Source organism: Peromyscus eremicus, chromosome 13 (assembly GCF_949786415.1).
Source record: "Peromyscus eremicus chromosome 13, PerEre_H2_v1, whole genome shotgun sequence".
Lineage (NCBI taxonomy): Eukaryota > Metazoa > Chordata > Mammalia > Rodentia > Cricetidae > Peromyscus > Peromyscus eremicus.
The window spans coordinates 60587003-60606538 of NC_081429.1; the positions used below are offsets into that span (position 1 = coordinate 60587003).

Consider the following 19536-nt stretch of genomic DNA (forward strand, 5'->3'; position numbering starts at 1 on the left):
AAGCTCTCTTGGTTGGCGGTTCAGTCTCTGTAAGACCCTAGGAGCCCAGGTTAGTTGATTCTATGGTTTTCTTATGGTACCCTTAACCCCATCCATCTCCCATAATCCTGCCCTCTTTCACAGGGTTCTCCAGGGTCTGCCTAAGTTGTGGCTGTGGGTTTCTGCTTCTTTTAAATGTTTCTTTCAGGTAATTCAGACCCGACTAATTTCCCTTTGATGACCAAATTCTAAGTAATGCACTATTCACTGAAGTAAATTCTAGGGTCCTAAAGAGACTGTGTGCACATACCTATGTACATGCATGTGTGTGCTTGAATATGTTTATATGTAAGAAGTAAAACAGTATTGAAAACAAAATTCTATAGTCTGATTACCAGGTGAATTAAAAAAAGTTTGACCAACCAGAAAAGCCCAAGTAACAAATTAGACTCACGTTGCATTACTGAATCCAACATATTCATTACCAGCCATCTTATTCAAAAATTGCATCACCTACAAACCAAATTAAGAGTATCAGTAAACAAAATTAAATGCTTAAGGAATGTAGTATGAAAGCATGATTCTGTGTTGTACTTACATAGTCAAACTTCTCAGCATTATTTACTCCTTGCTGTAAAGAAATGAAAGGTAAATATGTTAATACAGACAGGGCTGAGGTTAAGTACAAAGCTAATACAATACAAACTTCAAATTGCTACCACTGTATTCAATGCACTGCATAGTACTTTTACATCTAGGAAATCCTTCTAAAGTAACTTAATATTTAAACTTTTGTACATGTCAACATCCATATGTTGAAAAAAATAAAGAATTACAAAGGAAATATATATTTAAGAATGTATTTACTAATCTCAGAGTTATAGAATACAAATTACCCCAGAGCCCCTTATCTTTCCTAACAGCACATGGTTTGCTAAAATGTTAATTCCACAGTTTCAAAACTTTTAAAAGTTTGCCCTTAAAACATAATTAATAATATATAAAGAATGATTTTCAATTAAGAACAATGTATTTTTAAAAAGCAAAGTCTTTAAACCCGTATTGAGTTAGAAAACTGAGTTGTTGCAAACTGACTGATCTTTTCTAATCCTAATTCTAACATATGCAAGTGCTGGCTACATTATACTATCATGGATAGAGCTCTACCCTCTCTCAGTAACTCTCACTTGTAACACTATTTGAGCTAAAAAATTTTTACTTCATAGTTCTAAAAAATTAACTTCAATTATAGTTAACATTATGCCAATTCAGAGTGTGGAAGATGTATTGTTTCATTACTTCCAGTTATGACATGTTATCTACCACAAATGTTATTAGGAAAACGCCTGTGTAATGTAGATCAGTTCAAGTAGCCAAATGGTTTCATTTTACCTCGACGAAGTTTACAAAGCAGTAAGCTGTAGATCTGAAATCAAACGTATTAATTGGTGATATGCACCCAATAGAAACAATACATCTCTAATTTCTAAAACAGGATTCAAATAAAATAATTTGACAACCATTTTAAAAAGCAATTTGTTAAGAATCTACCCTCAAAGTTCCAAAGCATTATAATTTGGAATGTTGTTACAGGGAGATTGTTCCAGAGTGTCATCTACTGAATAAAAGCAGGTCCATTCTCCCTATGCGAACTCAAGTTATGACTGATAAATATATGAAACCCAACAAATCAAACTATTTATAAACTAAAACCACACACACACAATCAGCAGCGGGAAGAAACACCAGAGTATGTCATCAAAATTAGACATTAACAAAACTTAAATAATGTAAAAACAACTTAATGACAGCTAGATTGTAACCCCTATGTTACAAAAGGGGTTATATATTTTCTCTAAAGCATCCTGACATTTTTAAAGCTTTCTTATAATATACCAGAATTAAAAATGTAGACATGTAACTCCAAAGCTGTTCAATGAAAAATAATTAAAAGAAGAAATTACCAACTTCATTGAACTGTTGCAGTTGTCAAAATATTCCATAGATCCTAATGCTGTAAAATATGTAACAACATTTAAGCCACGAAAACCTTTTAACCTTAGAAAAAGCACAAAAAAAAAAAAGCACAACTGTGTTGTCACATGGATAATCACTGGTTACACAACTAATCAGTATAAAATAAACAAGTTACATGAACTTTCATTCTCTGACCTAAGCTGTTCCCTGTGAAATTAATACAAGTTTTTTTCATTGAATTATAAAGTTTAATATAAAAAAATTTCTGCTCTATGTGACATGATCACATACGTGGCCTATTTTATGGCTTACAAAAATTCAATTTTGCTTTTAAAAAGAAACAACCTAGCATGCCTTTAATTCTAACACTTAGGAGGCAGAGGCAGGTAGATCTCTGTGAGTTCAAGGCCAGTCTGGCCTACAGAGGGAGTTCCAGGACAGTCAGAAATATACACAGAGAAACTCTATCTTGAAAATCCAAAAAAAAAAAAAAAAGAAGAAGAAAAAAAACCCTGTCTTTATTGTATTATTTATTGCATTCAGAATCTATTATTAAACAATGTTTTAATAGGCATCTGAAATGCCCTACGTAGATTTATGTAAGTAGAGAAAAATAAAATACTGAATAATCACATGGACTAAAGAGTATCACTTTCCCCTTTAAATGTAAAGGCATTTGATTAATGTTTGTTCTTATATCTACCCTGGAAATGGTGTTTAATTTAAATCTTTAGTTGCCCCCATATCTCTTGGAAATGTAACAGAAAGATTTTTCTTTCATGTAACAGATGAAAAGATCAGATAGATGGGACCTAATTGTAATATTAAAATGTTGAGTAAAAAGCTTTTGTGCAAAACTCTTAGGAGAAAAACATATTTACACATACAAAACAGAGTCAATGTGCTCTGCCAGAAAAAGAAAAACTGAAAAAAGAAAAAAAGAAATCAATTTGCTATGGCATAGTAAGTTAAGATGGGTGAAGGAACAGACATCGTAATAAAGAAGCAGGGAATGGGTAAATGGGGCTGGTCATTCTATTCTGTCTGTTCACGACTGAATCTTTCACAGTAAAATGTTTGAAAGAAGATGTCGATTTGCTAATCATCTTGCACATCACCTTGTATTATTTTCTTTTAGAGCATTTTCTTTGGTCTTCAAAATCATAACTGATTTTTAGTTCATATGAGAATTGATAGTTTCTACTGACAGAACATGGTAAGAATTCTCACATGACAGTTTATACAGACATTAAGAAATCTTTCTCATAATCAATGAGCAGACTGACATGGAACAAGGTTTTGTTACAATAATATTATTTAGTCCTTTCATACCTGGACCTTATCACTTGTAATCAATATTGTACTTAAGCTCAACCCGCTTAAGCCTCATTTCAATTTTGTTAAACTAAACAAAGGGAAACACCCTAGGGTACTGTTATTGGTAGCAACAATTCTTATAAGGCTTTACTTTAATTTACAGGCTCAATACCACCAGCTTCAGGACTTTAAAGTGTTGTCTCATCAGCAACCAAGACTTTTACCACAGAGCAGTGAACTCTAATAAAATTTGGACCACATGAGATGGCCTTTCTTCTGGAAAATGGGAACTTCCTAAACCAAAATCAAACTATTTTCGGAAGGGCACATCGGAAGCACACATGGAAAGTAACGTTCTTAAACTACCAATGCTCCTTGTCCTTAACCCTTCATGTACCAGGGATCCAAGTGTTCCAGAATGAAGAGCTCACAGTACAAGCACTGTAACACACTGTGTTGTTTTCATCCCGGACACGTTCACAGAGATTTGTAGTAAGTATAACTGGAAGGATTTCTAAGAAATTAAAACTGGGAAAAATATATTTTAAAATTCTAATCTATTCACTAAATGACTTTTTTTTTTTTTTTTTTTTTTTTTTTTTTGGTTTTTCGAGACAGGGTTTCTCTGTGTAGCTTTGCGCCTTTCCTGGAACTCACTTGGTAGCCCAGGCTGGCCTCGAACTCACAGAGATCTGCCTGGCTCTGCCTCCCGAGTGCTGGGATTAAAGGCGTGCGCCACCACCACCCGGCTATTCACTAACTGACTTTTTAAAAGCAAACCATGTGGTCTGTTTGAGAAGAGTAAAAAGATTACCGCTAGAAAATTATAAAAATATATCTTGTATAAAAGTGTCTATTAAACTATAGAATTTGTATCTCTTTAAGGAAAGTGTAGGTGAGAATTTAACAAAGGTGATGGAGCTTTACCTTGGTCTATTTTTTTTTTTTAATATTTATTTATTTATTATGTAGACAGTGTTCTGCCTGCATGTATTCCTGCAGGCCAGATGAGGGCATCAGATCCCATTACAGATGGTTGTGAGCCATCATGTGGTTGCTGGGAACTGAACTCAGGTCCTCTGGAAGAGCAGTCAGTGCTTTTAACCGCTGAGCCATCTCTCCAGCCCTACCTCTGTCTATTAAAACCATCAATGTAAGTGCTCGGGAGGCAGCTTGGGGTACAAAGCTCACCTAGACCCACACCCAATTTTTGATACCCAGCATCACAAAAACTAAATTCAAAGAATTAATGTAACTATGTTGGGAGTATTTTTTTATCTGATTTTACAACATATTTGTGAATGAATTCATATAACTCTGCAACAACAAACATACTTGGCAACACTAAAAAATGTTTCATTAAACAGCCAATAGCTAATCAATTATTATGAAACATAGTCATAAAGAGCGGACATGCAAGCCAATTAAATATTAGAGACCACAGAAGAAAGAGGCAAAGAGAGGAGATGGAAATGTTTTTATAAAAGTCTTGGTTTCACCTTGCCACAGAAGAATCTTCTGAAACTAAACATTACTAAACTACCAATTAGTATTAAAAATGAAAAACTGACATTCTTCTAGGGCTTTTTGGAGACAGGGCCCTACTATTACCTCTGGCTGGTCTAGAACTTATGATATACACACAACTGACATCAAACTTACAGAGATCCACCTGCCTCTGCTTCAGAGCACTGGGATAAAGACATGTGCCACTGTGCCCTGCTGATCTAGTATTTTTACAGATTATCTCTAAAAATAAAGGAACAGAACAATTAACTCAGTTAGAAAAAAATCTGCCTTTCACTAAAAAAAAAAAAAAAAGAAAGAAAGAAACTTCTCAAACGTGTCTACTAATGTAAACTCAAGTAAATAAACCACTAAACTCATGTGTTCCAAAGGTACCAAGCCCAGGGCAGCGTGCACTACTACTAAAAGTGACATACCATCTGAGATGTGGGCTGTACTAAGAAATCTGCCAGATTATGGCTAATGTGAAAAATGGAAAATACCATATAGATGAATTAAACTAGTCTTGAGTTTTTACAGAGAAACACTTTAAAATCTTCAATGTTTTAATTAAAAAAATATGACTGCTTCCTAAAATGGGGGGGGACCCCACACAAGCAAACTTTTTCAAGTAATAAAACTTAGAAATGATCACTAGAATAGACAAAAATACAGAAAATCACATAGCTTATCATATTTCTAAAATGAAAATGCAATAGTGACAATCATTTTGTAATTTGTTGTCCTCAGTTTCTACCCCAATACTCAAGGCATCAGACTTTAACTTTTAAGATAAAACTAGGTTGTTTTTATAACTGAAAAATAAAAACATGTGAAATATTGTCTTTTCATCTAAACATAACTATCCCTCATATTCTTTCCTTTCAACCACACAATCACACATTATCATCATGAGATTAAAACAGACTGTAACCAAGTATTCCCTTAAAGTTAGTAGCTACTAGAGGAGAAAAGTGAGTAAGAGTAACCCTTATGTCTTTTTAATTATGTGCATTTTAAGTGTAAAATTACATTTGTTTTTAAAAAGGTATTTACCTATATAGCTTTGTTTAAAATTTTAAATATTGGAGTTTTCCTATAAGCTTAGTGGTTAAGAATTAATGCAACAGGTTCCTTCTGTCCAAATCCTCCTTTTTCCACAATCTGCTAATCCTTTTGAACATTTGCTCTGCCTCTTCCCCCATTTCCTGAGGATCACCACCAATCCTACAAGGAAAAAATATCAATACTACAAAATTATGAAATAAAGAGTCTTACTAAAGACTCTACTTTTTTTTTGGAGGGGTCTAACATGAGATTTGTTGCAATGGCACCATAACAAAGCCTGAACTTTGAATGGAAAAACAAAACAGTCCTAAGGTCAAGTAAAGAGCTAAAAGCATGGTTGCATCTGGCAGCCATGGGATGAGACCTGCTTCAGACACTTGAGTTCAAGCTCCTGGGAAGGAGCCTGTTTGCATTCAGAGAGCAGGCACCAACTAGTGTCTAAATGATGACTCCTATACCCATTTAAACACTAGATGCAGTTTTTGTACAAGTTAAAATAACACAGTATTTCTGCTTTCTATGTCTAAGATGTCATTAAATGAAACGGCAATGCCCACATTAGATATGGCATAGTAAATTCTAACAAACAATGAATACCAGACTCTACTGATGATACAACCCATCCAGCGTCCATTTCCTATAAATAAAACGACTGGGCTGTTTGGCTAGGTTTTATTAACTCAACTTCAAACCATTACCAATTTATAAATACATAACCATATAGAGACTGCATACCGATACCTAACAAATGTAAATTCTTTCTTTAACCTAAGGAATGTCTTCTTTTTCAGGGCAGTTTTACAGCTGTATCAAGCTGTAAGATTTACATTATGATCAGTTAAAAAAAAACTTGTGAAACATAGTCTGAAAACAAACACTCTAAGATAATGAGTTTAAATATGAACTGCCAACTTTGCTGGTAAATTTAAATTTTACAAATTTAAAGCTGATCAAATTCATAAATACAAGATGACTTTTCTTTACTATTGGACCCTGAACTGCATTTATGTTGTCTGTGTGTTTCTCTACTGTTCCTAACTGCTCACACTCATGTGGATCAATGTGGATTATGACATATGACTCACCATGGTAAGTGAAACTAGTGAAATGATGGCGTGGTGTGACCAGACATGCAATCCCACATGCAGCATGTCAGTGTACTTGACTGAGCTCATAATCATCACACGGAAGGATTTTTAACTGCATGCAGTTAAGGAGGCGTTTTGTAAATCAGTTACATATGCCCTCTAAAGAGAAGCCTATTGGTGTGCCATGTTAATTTTCTCCAATATGAGCACCCCCACTTTGTGATAGGGTCTTACTTCCTATAGCAAGGTCTCATCTCAATCCCCCCAGTCTACCTCTAAGTCACTATGTAAAACTGAGGAACCTTGAACTCCAACAGCCCCTCCACTGCAGAAGTTTTTAAGACTGAATCCATGAACCATCTTCAAGAAGGTCAGTGAACCCACTAAAATATATGTAAAGTCATGGAATCTGGACAAAAATGGTTTAGAGCTACCCTAGTGTTTTAAAAGCTTAAGTATTAACAGAGATTGTAGATTAACTTTCCTTAGTTCTAATTCGTTGCTTGTGCAACTCTGAATCGTTAATGAGTGATTTGGTGATAAAGGCCCCTTTATCTATGTATATTTCATACTTACGGATACCTAAACACAAAGCTGTGCTTGTATATAGCTGCATTGCTCCTTTCTACAATAATTTTTCACCTTGGGATAACTAGATAGCATAAACTTACTAAAAGTAGCTACATTAAAAGATATTTAGCTATAAAATCTAGTGGGTCAATGTTTATAAATCACTGCCCTAAAATAAGCATGTATTTTTAAGATAGCAGTTTTCTGCTTTAAAACTCATTGACAGTTAATGTAGGACTTCTACCATAGCATTAGGTGAGTTTTGTGAACTGGGCTAAGCCTGTAATTTACCCTGCAGCATTCTGTTTGTATCCAGAGTACCCATCTATAGTAATCCATGTACAAGTCCATGAGTTATGTTTTATTCTAACTTGAAATAGACAGGCACAAATTTACTGAGGAACATATATGTGTCCCAAGCACAAAATTCATTTTAATAATTAACACAAGTAGAAATTTAAAATGAAAAGGGGGGGATCTGAAATTGCGTGATATAAAAGTCTATCACACAACAGAACCATTTTGAAATACTTATTTCAAAACATCAGCTTCCAATTATTAAGGCAATACAAACACTAACATAAATTAGTCAACATACAATGCCAACACAGAAATGTAAGTAATGTAATAATTGGAAGAAGCCTTACTTTTTTTACTTATGACATGATATAAGTAAAACAAATGAAACAAATTTAAATGAGAATTGTGGTAGCAGCTTATGAGGATAAAAGCAATTTACTGTTTTTAATATATTTTGTCTTAAACGCAAATTAGAACATTTGTTCCTATATTTACTAATAAAAATATTACATAAAAAATTCTTCTTTCTAGAAAAAAGCTTGTTCTTTCTAGAAGCAAAGAAAAAAATATTAAAAACCTTAAAAACACCTCAACTCCTACTGATCTGCAAAGTTCTTAAGTTTGTGCCAAAGCTCTACATCCAGAAGTTAACTAATGGTTGGGATTTATGGTGAGTCATATATTTTTCATTTTGTCCTTGAAATGACATCATTGGGAGGGGAATAAATAAAAATCCTAACCCAATATAACAAGACTATTTTTTTAATTCCAAGAGAAAATGAATGTATTGTAGTCCTACATAAATAATCCAAAAAAACAGATTTATCCTTAGCTATTAAAAAATTTACTAGATTAAAAGGAAATGTCAACATTTTACCTTTATTAGTGAAGTCACAACAATTGCTCCAGCATTTACCATAGGATTATGTGGTTTATCTGAAAAACATAAAAGCAAGAGCATTGTTCCAGATACTTGGTACCACTTCTCTGGATGCATATGTACTTTTCTGCAGGGAGAATTGTTTGGAGTAAGGTATGTATCTATTCACACCGAGGACTGTGATAATCATACAGTTAAAAAAAGAATTCACCCAAGTCTGTAAGAAGCGATGTTAAAAGCACATCTAAAGGTTGTAATCCTGCCATCTCACTCTCAATCTTCCTCCATTCAGAGTCATGGTTGAATATATCTCAGTTACTATGATTAAAGCTCACAAAATGTATACATGTAGCTAACATCTACTAAGTACTTGAATGATATTATAGTAAAAATAATCTTGAAAAGGCCCATCTGATGTGATCCCAATTTTACTTTTTAAAAAAGTTCTTGTACTTATGCAAATATATGTATATGTATGTGTGTGTGTATCTACTGAAGAACACAATACAAACACTAGTGATATTCCTAAGTAAGATTACACTCGGTTTACATATATTCTCTGTACCTTCAACACTTCCTGGCAGTAAAGGATACATTTCCTATACAGTTTTTTTGGTTTTGTTTTGTTTTGTTTTTCGAGACAGGGTTTCTCTGTGTAGCTTTGCGCCTTTCCTGGAACTCGCTTTGTAGACCAGGCTGGCCTCGAACTCACAGAGATCCGCCTGCCTCTGCCTCCCGAGTGCTGGGATTAAAGGCGTGCGCCGCCACCGCCCGGCCCTATATAGTTTTTGAAATATTTTTATTTTGTGTGTATATGTGCACCCCACGTATGCTTGGTGACTGAAGAGGCCAGAAGAGCCTATCAGGTACCCTGGAACAAGAGTTTCAGACTGTTAAGAGCTGCTATGTGGGTGCTGGAAACTGAACCTGGGTCCTCTGTAAGAGCCAGAATGTGCTCTTAATCACTAGCTCATCTTTTCAGCCTCTTTTTTAAAATAAAGTTTAACTTTTAAGTTAACCCATAATCCTACCTTTTTCTAATTCTTAAATCAATTTTTAAAAGCTTAACTTATTACATTAGCATTCACTGCACAGCAAATTATGAACATGAAACTCTTGAGTGCATTAAAAATATCCACTTGAAAACATATTTCTAGCAAGGCATGGCAGTGCATTTTCCGATTCCCAGCAGTCCGAAGCAGGAGTTCAAGGTTAGTCTGGGTTACATGAGCTCCTGCCTCAAACTACCAAAACAAATTTCTACTTCTGTGGTAATGACTTATTTCCTCAAAAATAAGCTTATCAAGCCTGACAATCCCAGCACACACATTACACTGTACTACACTAATGGTTTCCTTGAATTTAGCAAGTTACCTTCCATAAGACAAGCCTCTAGCTACATCTGTGAGCACAGAAAAAGCAGTTAAGCGGTTCCTCAAAATAGAGTCCCCAAGGGACCCAGCCCTTCCGCTTAGCTATATATCCAAGAGAACGAAGTCCCATCAGCGGAAAGGTAAACAAACGCCATTATTCACGATGAAGTATTATAGAAAGGGACAAAACTATATGAACCTTAAACATAGTAAGCTAAGAAAAACTAGTCATTAGGGAACAAATATTAAGTGACTCCATATAGACAGAAGCAGACTACTAGCCCCAGAGCTAAAAAGAAACAGGGAATAGCTAGGGAATATGGCATTTGTTTCGGAGGCGGTCAAAGGGTTCCAATTTGACTGTGCGATGATTTCAAAACCCTACAAATATAGTAAAAGCTACTGAATTGTACACTTTTGTTCCTGTTTTTATTTTGAAACAATGTTAAGTAACCCAGACTGTCCTCAAACTCTTGACTCTCTCATGTACAGAGAGATGCACATCCCTAAGCCCAGCTTCAAACCTGTACACTTTCAATGAATAAACTGTGCAATTTATGATTTGTATCATTAAAGATAAAAATTTCCAGCTTTTTTCTATCATCTGAAAAAATTTAAATCAGCAAAGTGATAGATTTCATTTCGGTGTCTTCACACACACATGTACTTGTACCCTGTTCACATGCATCCTCCTCTCCTGTTCTTTCCTTTCCCTTTCCCTTCTACTGACGTCTCATACATATTCTGAAACTAGATTCTGCATAAAAAGAGAGCACATGGCTTTAGATATTTTTCATTTAAAAAAGATCAAGAGAGGATAAGCCATTGTGTACAATGGAGGTCTATTTCCTTCAATGGAGTCAATAATTCAGAAATAATCCTTTAAAATTGGACATTTTGGATCCAGCAATCCATTCCGAGCACATTTATGCAAAGGAAATTATAACTTTATACTGGAGATATAATTCTTCTGAGTTCATTGTAACATTTATTCACCAGAGTCTGGATACGAGATTGACAATGTAGATGAATGAATAAAGAAAATATAGTATATATAATAAAGGACTATTACTTGGACTTAAAAAATTAAGAAAATATTTACAGTAACACAGATAAACCCAGAGGATATTACAAATAGTAAAACCAGGTACAGAAAAACAAATGCTACATGACCTTCTTTAATGTAGATCTAAAAATGTGAACTCATAGAAACAGAAAATAACCGTTTTCTACCAGGGCTGTGGGTATTAAGAAAAAAAATTGTAACTAGGTGAGAGCAAAATTATCTACTAGATAAATAATATGACAACAGTTAATAATAATGTATTATACACTTCAAAATTGCTAAAGAAACAATTTTGAGTTCACACTACAAATAAAGTCTGTGAGGCAATTTCATGGCAGTTTAATTCATCTTTTGATGATGCAAAGTACATGTTGTACCCCGTCAATGCTTATTATTAAAAATAAAAAAAATTACATCCTAAGTTACTTATAAAGACTAGTTCTAAAGCTAAAAGCCTGTTGTTAAAATCTGAACACTGCAATGCCATTAAGGTTTTACCTTCTCCAAATAATTCTGACCAAGAGAAATATGCTTTCCCCAAACATATATAAAATGATATCACTTGCTTTTTCAGAAGACTATACTGTGTGTGTGTATGTATGTCCAGAGGGAACCAAGAATGCAAAATATTTACAAATATTATAGACCTGAAAGAAAAATCTCAAGCAAAGAGAAAGCAGAATACAGAAGAATTTGTTAGATTATGGTATATATGTACTTCAAAGTTTGTAATCTGTCACTTCAGGTTTCTTGTTTTACAGTATCAGGTTTAAATCTCAGGACTAGAAGGCATCCAATGTGTGTCTATCCATATATACGCAAAGTGTTTGATAAAAATATCTGGGCATGATAAATATTGAGCAAATGCTACATAAATTGCATTCAAGACTTTTTCAAAGAACAATAAGCTATTTCCTGGCATTTAATCTACTGCATACTCTTATGCCTTTGGTTCAAAGCCAAGCACCTAAACCAGAAACAGGTGGAGAACACCAGTATCACTGCAATGTAACATCAGCCTAAGTGAGACTCAGGAGCAGGAAACCTGCTTGTTTCCTGCTAGGAGGTGAGTAAGGCAGAAGTGAAAGGACCAATCTAAAATTCCTCAACGTTCATTGGCAATAAAATATCAACTATGCTACCATTTAAGTACTTTAACAACAGAGCTTGGCACACCAAAAAAATGGACATGTGAAACATTTGCAATTTATAGACATATTTCCCATTTTAACAAATATCTATTTGCACTTGGCAATAAACTATGCATGGAATTCTTTCATACCTTTTTACTTTTCAAACTGCTCTGAATAAGAACTTCATGAAGATCTGGTTCATAACTGAGTGCATATTAAAGTTTGTTAATACATATTTTAAAGAACCAAAAAGCATTTTTGAAAGGTACCTGGTTTAATCTGGATCTTTATATTTTAGGTATTATACTAAAATTTATAGTACTGTATAAAAATTAAAGTAACCTGATTATCCCATAAGGACATGTTTTCAATACATTCTACACACAGCTCAATTTCCCAGTGCTCACCTGTGTTTTCCCCAGTCATCCAAGCTCCATTTTTTCTCAGTGGTTCAGCTCTGTTACCTTACGTAAACCAACTCAACTCTTCTTTCCCAAATCCGGTATACATAACATATTTTGGCTTTGTTTATCTAAGATCATTAACAATATGTAAAACCTAAATTTGTCTCCTAAAACTTTCCATCAGAGGTAATGATTATGAAAAGCTTAACTCTGTCTTCTATGACCATGTATCAGATGCATTATTTTCTACATCTTTCAGGATTAGCTAAATACGTCACTCCAAGAACCAAATCCTTTGCAGCCTCTTGAGCTGATTACTCAACAAGAAGGCTATATGAATACTAGTTGGTCAAGCTAATCACTAGAGGGTAAATAAGGATGGGGCAGCAGGATGGCTTGGCGCGTGGAATGGCTGCAGGGCAAGCCTGAGGCCCTGAGTCAATCACTGGAGCCAATGTAAACGTAGGAGACTCGACTCCACAAAGCTGTCCACTGTGCTATGCACATACCTTCTCACCCCACAACACACACCACACGTTTACACACCATAATAATAAATCAAATTATTTTTAAAAAGAAACCTTTTCTAAAGGTATTTTCCAAAATTGCCATCTCCATAAACGTGTTTCCTCACTTATGATGGTAGAAAGTATCAGCCAACTCCATCTCAGAACAAAAACTATTTATACTTCACTTTAAATTACTACATATGCTGGTAGAGTAACCACCACTGTTGCTTATGAGTCATCATATTTACATTAGTCTTTGTTATCATCATCTTGCAGAGCAAGAGTGATATTTAGAACCATGCTGAAATGAAGAGAGGCACAAACACATCTGTCTGCAAAGCTTCACTACAATCTACTAGTGATTTTAAATGAGAAAAAGATCTTCAAACTGTTGTGTTAGGACTGGTATAAACCATGACTCAGTCACACAGCACCCCTTAAGAACTAAGAACAAGTGGGGAACTGAAGCCTTCCTACCATTCCTTTCAAGATTGCTGGTAGACAAGACCTTTTATTAAGTTTTATATTTCAGTTCTTATGAAAAGTAGTACTAAAATCTTAACCTCTCATCACAATTGTTTTTATAGACCATACCACCAATAAAATCATTTTAAAACCATTCATGAACATGCCAAAAATTTTATTAATAATGTTAAATTCATTTACCCCAATCCTTTTACTCCCCAAGAAGATTTTTCAAATTTTCCTAAGATATTTTATTTTACATGTATGGGTGTATTCCCTGGATGCATGTATGTCTCTGCACAATGTGTGTGCCTGGTGGTGGAGGCGGCCAGAGGAGGCCATCAGATCCCCTGGAACGAAGCTGCATAGTTAGTTGTTAATCTACCGTGTGGTGCTAGAAACAAACCTTGTTCTCTCAAAGAAAAGCCAGAGCTCTTAATCCCTCAGCCTCTCAAAAAGATTTCTAACATTCAAATTCCTACATCTGCTTTTAGATCTTTAAATACCTTCCTCCAAATCAGTGTATCTGCCAGAATGACCCTTGCCTTCCAAAGGAAAATACTGAGTATATTATAAAATGTCTAATCTTCCACAAGTAACAGAATGAATTCTTTCATTAAAAATGGATGTCAATAGGCCTAATAAATATTTCAGAATGATATCCTCAATGAAGCTGCCAATATATGCTAATGTACATTAGCATAAAATTATGGTAAAAAACCCAGCACAAAGATTATGGTAAAATACAGAAAAAAATGTAGCTGCTCTAAAAAACATAGAAAGAAAAACATAGACGATAGCAGTTATGACTCTATTTGAAAAACTAATAAAATACTAATGAGTGAGACATTTCATTGTTTTTTAATTTGGCAGAAAGAAAACACTGAAGTTCACCTTTTACAATTTTTCCCAACTTCACTTGCTTCCTTGAATTCTATACCTTATATCATCCAGTAATTAGTAACCTTCACATACCTGCAGGATCAACACAGACGGCAACCTACAGGAACGAAGTCCAACTACATGCGGCTCAGATCTAAACCTGAGTCTGAAGTACTGTCTACTTTGTCTTCCTTCCTCTCTGAAGGCTGGGACTCCAGGAAAGACTTGTTAAGCAACCCAATTATCTGATGTATTTCTTCCAAACAGCAAATGTTATGAAGTAGAAAGACCAAAGTCACACAGAAACAAATCTAACTATCTGCCGCTAAAACCACAGTATAGGAACACAATATGCCCTCAAATTTTTAGCCCAGTCTAGAGCTTTCCTCAAGCATGAAAGTAATATATGAACACACATACATCATGTGACTATGGAAAGAGAAACACTACTCTCTACTGGAACTTGCTCCAGGAGAGAAAGCCTGCTATTTCATTTCTGCTTGTCCTTTTACAGTACAGGACATTTATTTAACCGAGTGGTTCACACATTTTATGGACAGATGAGGCCAGAGCTCTAGTAAGGACACTGGTGAGGAAACTGGACCTAGCTGCCTCACCTTTGCAAACAGGCTCTTTTAACTGAAATAATTAGCAACACACTGATAATAATTATGATTACCCCAGAGCTAAGAGCAGCTCCCACTGAACTGTTCTGAAGTAAATTCTAGGTATTTTCAAATGTTAGCAGAATCCCTGATAAGTGACCATAATGTAACTTATTTATTAACGGACAGGGTCTCACTTAGCCAAGATTGCCCTCAAATCCGTTATGCAGCTGAGAATGTCCTTAAGGTCCTGGTCCACCTCATCCCATCTCCTATTTGCCCAGTCATGGAATGTATTCCTTGCCTTTATCTCTCTACTTTTCTTGCTAATGGTGCAAGATAACCTAAAATAACCATTTTGAAAAGTACGTGAAACTCTATGGCAAACTTAAAAATAGGAAAAGGTTTCTTCAAAAGCAGAATTCAAATTACTGAGATTTAAACAGAAAAATGAACTATTTCTCCAACCAACTTGTAGGTACTTCTTACCATCTTCATTCAAAAACAGTTTGTTGAACCTCAATCCACTTGGCTCTTTCCCAACATAGCGATGCACATACTCAGTTCCCAAATCATTCACAGCAATGGCATATTTCAGGGGTTTTACACAGGACTGAAGACAAAAGGGAACTTTGGTATCTCCAATAGAATGCCTATTAAAGTAGATTAAAAAAAATTAGCATCAACTAGAAAGTTGCATGACTGGACTTGCTTTTTACATTACAAATTCTAATTCATAATTACTTTTAATTCAACAATGAATGTTGACTTCAACATTAAAGATGTTTAAGAGTCGGCTGGATGACGTTGTATTAAAGGTGCTCACCACCAGGCCCGACACCAGAGTTTAATCGCTGGAACCCACACGATAGAGAACAGACTCCTGCAGCTTACCCTGTGACCTCCACAAGGATGTGTGCATGTGCGAGTGCGTGAATATGAACATTAAAAAGAGTACGTCTAAGAGGAGTACTGCAAAGTAAACAGCAAAAGCCTAAAGCAGTCAACAAAGTAAGTTTGTTTTTTGGGTTTTTTTTTTTTTTAAATCTAAGCAGATTTTATTTACGTATTATGTAAAAATAGGCAACATCACCAATTTAGGAAGAAGATGCTAGAACTTTGAGAGGGAACAATGGGAGGTTTGAGACAGGGTTTCTCTGTGTAGTTTTGGTGCCTGTCCTGGATCTCACGCTGTAGACCAGGCTTGAACTCACAGAGAGAACAAAGTAAGTTTTATCAGATGTTAATCAGTAATGTTTTTCTTACTACTACCTGTATTCAGAGTAAACTAGGCCTTTAAAAATTATGCCTTAGAAAAATTAACATGTAAAATTATAACAAAAAACTTCTGCTTTTTATAACTTAAGGATATTTCAGATTAGATAACTAAGATCACAAACAGATGAAGAAATTTTCAACTTTACCTTAAAAAGAAAAACCTAAATATTCTACGTTTACCTGACTTGTAGCCTTAAACTTTAGGGCACTGCCAAGCATGGTGGCACATGCCTATCATCAAATCAGAAGCAGAGGCATGAAGATTCAAAGCCTGAGGATAGCCTAGGATACAGAGTAGGTTCTAGGCCAGCCCAGCTACAATAAAGAAACTGTCACTCAAAATTGAAAACAAAAAATAAAAACAAACAAACAAAAAGAGTAAAATTTTATCACTCATATAAAAAAGCTGTATGAACAATACTTACAAGTTGTACACATTTTTTTTTTGTTTTTTTGTTTTTTTGTTTTTCGAGACAAGGTTTCTCTGTGTAGCTTTGCGCCTTTCCTGAGACTCACTTGGTAGCCCAGGCTGGCCTCAAACTCACAGAGATCCGCCTGCCTCTGCCTCCCGAGTGCTGGGATTAAAGGCGTGCGCCACCACCGCCTGGCAAGTTGTACACATTTTTATGTTAAGTTGTATTTTCATTTTAAAAAGTAATTTTAAGGAAGGATTATATTTCTAAGCTAAGTTTTTTAGTGGGAAAAACACCGAGATGTATGCCATAATTGTTCTGACATCCAAATTAGAACTTGACAATGACCCTTAATGTCTGACTTCTAGCAAAGTGAAGTATTTTGCCTTGAGTTGTGTGTGCATTTGCACTGAGTAGGTGGACATGTGTGCACATGTGAGGCAGTCCACCACCAAGCCCTGCACCCTCTCTGTGTTTCCAAAGCAGTCTCCCCTGGACACGGAGCCTGCCTATTCCCTGGTTTTGTTAGCCCGTTTGCATCCAGGATCTCTCTGCCTCCCTTCCAACGGCTGGGATTACAAGAAGCCACTACATTTGCCCAAGATTTTGTGCCTGAGACCAACTCTGGCCTTCCCACTGGCATCCAAATACTTTATCCACCATGCCATCATCTCTCAAGCCCCTTCCCTGCCAAAAACAGTTCTTGAAAAAACATTCCCACAGGTTAGCACTTTTCCAAAGGTCTCTCTTAATCTAGATGTTTAAAATCAAATCACTCTTTATCGTTCTCCCCAACGTAACACTTTCCGATAATTCTCCAAGGACCCTCATTTGTCAGCAGCTTGCTTAAAGGACAAGCACTTCTCAAATCTGGTTTTTATGTATTTCTGGAAGACTGATTTAAGGGTTAAAGTTGTTCTCCATAGATTCTTAAATAAACTTACCTTTGTCCATCTACTGTACAGACAGATACACCCCACAAATCAGGACTGAATTTGGCCAGCTGAGGAATATAATCAGCAACCTATCCAAAATAGTGGAAAGACATTAAGAGACACAAGATAGGCAGTGTGTTTTCTCGAACTGATGACTAGTTGTTTACAGTACTCAGGAGCATCAGTCTGTCTTTTAATGATACTTGTAAAAACTAAGAACACAAATACATAAACCTGAGTACCAGCATGGCATTAGGTGATTTTTCTACCACTCTCTAATTTCCAATGCAATCTTTCTTTCTAAAAATGCAGAGACTTTAAAACAAGAACTTAAAGACTTTTTTTAAAGGAAAAAAAATAAATAAAAAGCTTACAACCTTATACCACTGAGATTATGTAAAGTAGTCTCAGCTACTACTCTGGGTACTTGGTTGGGAGGACTAATAGGTGCCCTATCTGTTGGGGTGAAGGTGTTACACGTTCTTCTGCAGCACAGGCTGATAGACTGGGCTCAAACCTGCTTAGACAGAAGAGGCTTCCTCTGAATTCCTGATCCTCCTTTCTCTACCTCCTACATGCTGGGAATACAGGTAGGGACCACCATGCTTGAATGTACCTGGATAATTTTTAAAAACTAGAAATATTTTACTTTATATTAATGGATATCAGATCTGCAGAAATGTCAAAAGTAACTTTTATTAATTAAAAAATGTAAAGCCACTTCAGTTAATTTCCAAATTAATTTTTTAAAACTCGGTTTGAGTCTAGGAAGAATAACAAAAAGAGTTAAGTACTTAAAATAGTTTAAAAAGCACCAAATCTAATGGCATGACCCACGGAGTCGCTTTATTTGTAAACAAAGCACCCAGGTTTATTCTCTTTATATTAAATGTTTATATTAGGAAAATACGTGTATCCAAACCTTACCTTTCCTCCAGACTGCTTTTTAGCACTTTCATATAACTCATCAATGTGTGAGGTAAAAGACATAAAGTCAGGAATGACAAACTTTCTTCTAAAGGCTTGTGTTAACAAGACAATGTTGCTTTGGACACACCTGTGAAATGCGACAGGAAAACACAGTGAGCATCTTTCCACTGTCAGCACCTGCTAGCAGCACTAACGGGAATAGTAACACTACTGTAGAGGAGGTGAGTTATACAGTCCACTTTAACACCTACTCTCCCCGGGTTACTTTCTTTCCATCCAGCTTATCCTGAACAGATAGACATAAATTAGATGTGTCCAGAACTGTGTCAGATACTAAAACAGCAGTGCACTCTTTGAGGTTTAAGACTAGAACAAGTTTTGTACCCTACTAGAATTGATAAATACTCAACATGAGATCTGGTTAACAAAAATCAGTCTTTAAAACACTGCAAATGAGTGGCTACAGAGATGGCTCAGGGTTAAGAGCATTGGCTGTTCTTCCAAAGGACCTGAGTTCAATTCCCAGCAACCACATGTTCACTCACAACCATCTGTAATGAGATCTGGCACCCTCTTCTGGCATAAAGGTGTATGTGCAGAAAGAGCACTCGTACATAAAACAAATAAATACATCTTTGCCGAGCAGAGGTGGTGCACACCTTTAACCCCAGCACTCGGGAGGCAGAGCCAGGTGGATCTTTGTGAGTTCGAGGCCAGCCTGGGCTACAGAGTGAGTTCCAGGACAGGCTCCAAAGCTACACAGAAAAACCCTGTCTCAAAAAACCAAAAAACCAAAAAAAAAAAAAAAAAAAAAAACACCTCAAATGAGATTATGAATATTTTTCAATTTTAAGTAAT

General features: G+C 35.5%; 1 protein-coding gene across 3 annotated transcripts in view; it reads right to left on the bottom strand.

The window, feature by feature from the left end:
- Positions 1-19536, bottom strand: part of Gls (glutaminase) — a 67577-nt gene that overhangs the window by 33181 nt on the left and 14860 nt on the right. For all 3 annotated transcript variants that reach the window (XM_059278621.1, XM_059278622.1, XM_059278623.1), the window contains exons 4-9: positions 18676-18805; positions 17758-17837; positions 15612-15775; positions 8683-8741; positions 578-610; positions 434-492 (exon numbers count right to left, since the gene is read on the bottom strand). In XM_059278621.1, the coding sequence (XP_059134604.1) occupies positions 434-492; positions 578-610; positions 8683-8741; positions 15612-15775; positions 17758-17837; positions 18676-18805 (525 nt within the window). The remainder of the gene's footprint in view (positions 1-433; positions 493-577; positions 611-8682; positions 8742-15611; positions 15776-17757; positions 17838-18675; positions 18806-19536) is intronic.